The sequence below is a fragment of the Penaeus chinensis genome, chromosome 5, assembly GCF_019202785.1.
Source record: "Penaeus chinensis breed Huanghai No. 1 chromosome 5, ASM1920278v2, whole genome shotgun sequence".
Lineage (NCBI taxonomy): Eukaryota > Metazoa > Arthropoda > Malacostraca > Decapoda > Penaeidae > Penaeus > Penaeus chinensis.
In genome coordinates, this window is record NC_061823.1 from 14,230,321 (window position 1) to 14,232,820 (window position 2,500).

At 35.9% G+C, this 2,500-nt stretch overlaps 1 protein-coding gene across 1 annotated transcript in view; it reads right to left on the bottom strand.

Moving 5' to 3' along the window:
- Positions 1 to 2,500, bottom strand: part of LOC125025620 (ubiquitin domain-containing protein UBFD1-like) — a gene marked incomplete at its 5' end in the record, with an annotated part of 27,970 nt that overhangs the window by 202 nt on the left and 25,268 nt on the right. The window contains 1 exon segment of the mRNA XM_047613659.1: positions 1 to 1,119. This exon segment is cut by the window's left edge and continues 202 nt beyond it. Within this exon segment, the coding sequence (XP_047469615.1) occupies position 1,119 (1 nt within the window).

Consider the following 2,500-nt stretch of genomic DNA (forward strand, 5'->3'; position numbering starts at 1 on the left):
TATGACCGAGTGGAGCTAGTGCCGAAGAGTAATATATAATATCCGATTCTCAGACAATGCACAGAGAACCACTGTGATGTGAAGGAACTGAGAGATTAAGCATGTAAAATATCTGATTTTAACTCTGTATTTGATGTTCTCTGTGATGTGTCCGTTTATTGATTTTGTTGGTTAGATATAATATACATGGCTTGAAAAAAAAGCAGGTCTTTTGTGGTTGTGATGCAAAATGTCAAAAATTGCAGAAGCTGAGATAAGCTGTATCAACAAAATAATAGTAATAATAATAGTAGTAGTAGTAACAATAACAAAAAAAAAAATAATAATAATAACAATGATAACAATTAAATAAATAATAAAAATTCCATAAAAATTCAATAAGCAAATGACAGTAAGTGAGCAAATAACAATGACGACATTAACAAAAAATGGTAATCAATTAGTTACATAAAATAAAACAAAATAAATGCATCACTGCATAAACTGTAAGAGGCTACCAGGAGGCTACGTCAAATTATCAACACTTAACCTGCATATAGAAAAACAGAGCAGTAAAAGCTTTCCTTTAGATCAACTACTGTTTATTTTTTAATAATAAAGTGAGCAAGTCTTCCCTATATCAGCATTCCAACATTCTGACTCCTCCTGGGTAATCGTGATCTTGAAAGGGGGGGCAATAATGACTTTGAACCATTTAATTATAGACATGTTTCTTTGCAACTCAAAACAACTGCATGTTTATTCTTGTTTATACATTACAGGGTATTTAAGAAATGGCATCCAGGTTTACCTGGTTATTAAATTAGTAACAAAATTAACAGGAACACATGATACTTACTAAATAATAAAGATAAATTTGGTAAACTTTGATCTACCCCCTTCCCCCTCAAAAACACAGAAATACAAAATCAAGCAAAAAGCACAGCATAGGAAATTACGCTATCTGCAACTTGTGCACTGAAAAAAACTAGAAGTATAATTTCCTGTCCGATCTTCACACAGGGGCCAAGAACGCCCTTCGCTGTCCTTACCCATCGACTTCCTTGGGGGAAAATGTCCTCTTCCTTCTGAGATTCAGAGGCAGTTCCTCCTGCCCCAGTCTCACAACAGTGTAGAGTTCTGCCAAATGACAGAAACAGATAATATTTTTACACAACATAAGGAAAATGGGCAAATAAATACAAGAAAATCAAATTATTTCTGAAAAGATTTTTTGCTGCACTTTTCAGTGTCAACTGTTTTGTCTGCTTAAGTAGATTTGAAAAAAAGGAAATAAAACAGACATTATATCTAAAAAATAGTTTTTTTTTTTTATATTAATACATAGATCTTGATAAGAAGGCTAAAGATATTCCATTTCTATGTATGTATGTACAGCCTGTTACAAACGAAAGGTTAACAGCATTGGCAGCTGACTCCCTTCCAGAGTGATGTATTTCTAGATCTGGGATGTCAAACTCATGGCCTGTGGCATGACAAGAATTAGCCTGGGAAATTATGATCACTAAGATCAAAAATAATGTCAAATATATTGTGTTCCATTAGTGTCATCATTTGAAATCTAATAATAAAAAAAAACAAAAAAACTTTATGTATTGGTAAGTACTGAAAATTTAAATTCTTTGACAGTCTGCTGACGTTTGGATCACCGTATTATATACTGTCCCAATATCATTATTTCGCAGTGTGTAATCAGAATTTCATAGTAGGCCTTGCCATCTACTTCCCATCTCCCCATTCCCTATGACACCCCACCTATTCCTTTCTAAACTTTAACATGCATGCTTTACGAGGCACAGTTATCCAGTCTCATCTCCATCAATGCCTGAAAATCTCTTCTTTCTTCTTGTTTATTATTGTTTTTGGTGTCGGTATGGTTACCACAGCCATTTGCAGTTGTAGTACCATTAGTTTAATATAAATCAATTTCAGTAAGATTAATATGGGCATTATATGTACATAGTATGTAGCCCAGCCTGATCCAGCTATCTACAGCTGTCTCACCTGATTCATCATCACTAAGGTGGTTGGCTTGGTGATGATGATGGCGATGGCAATGATAACGATAATGATGGTGGTGATGGTGATGATAATTATATGATAATGATAATAATAATGATAATGATAATGATAATGATAATGAGTGTGTGTGTGTGTGTGCAGGCTTATATATACTATATGAGCCTCCAGGCAGCTCGTCTGATCAATCTGTCCAAGCTACGATTTCCTAGGTTGTCCCCCGGGCCTCCTCCACCCAGTGAAACAACCTGGTGGGCGGGTTTGCCCCCGGGGAAGAGAGGCAGCCTGAGTTGGTGGTCAAGGATTGTAACAGAGCCTACCCGGGCTTACGGTGTAATTGTTGGGTGGACACATGGTCCAAGGCATCAAGACGATATTCCAAGGCACAGCATAGCATCAAAGTTTCATTTCCATAGAACAAAACAGGCTTTATCAAGTCCTTGAAGACACGTAAATTAGTCCTTCTACATAGGTACTGGCA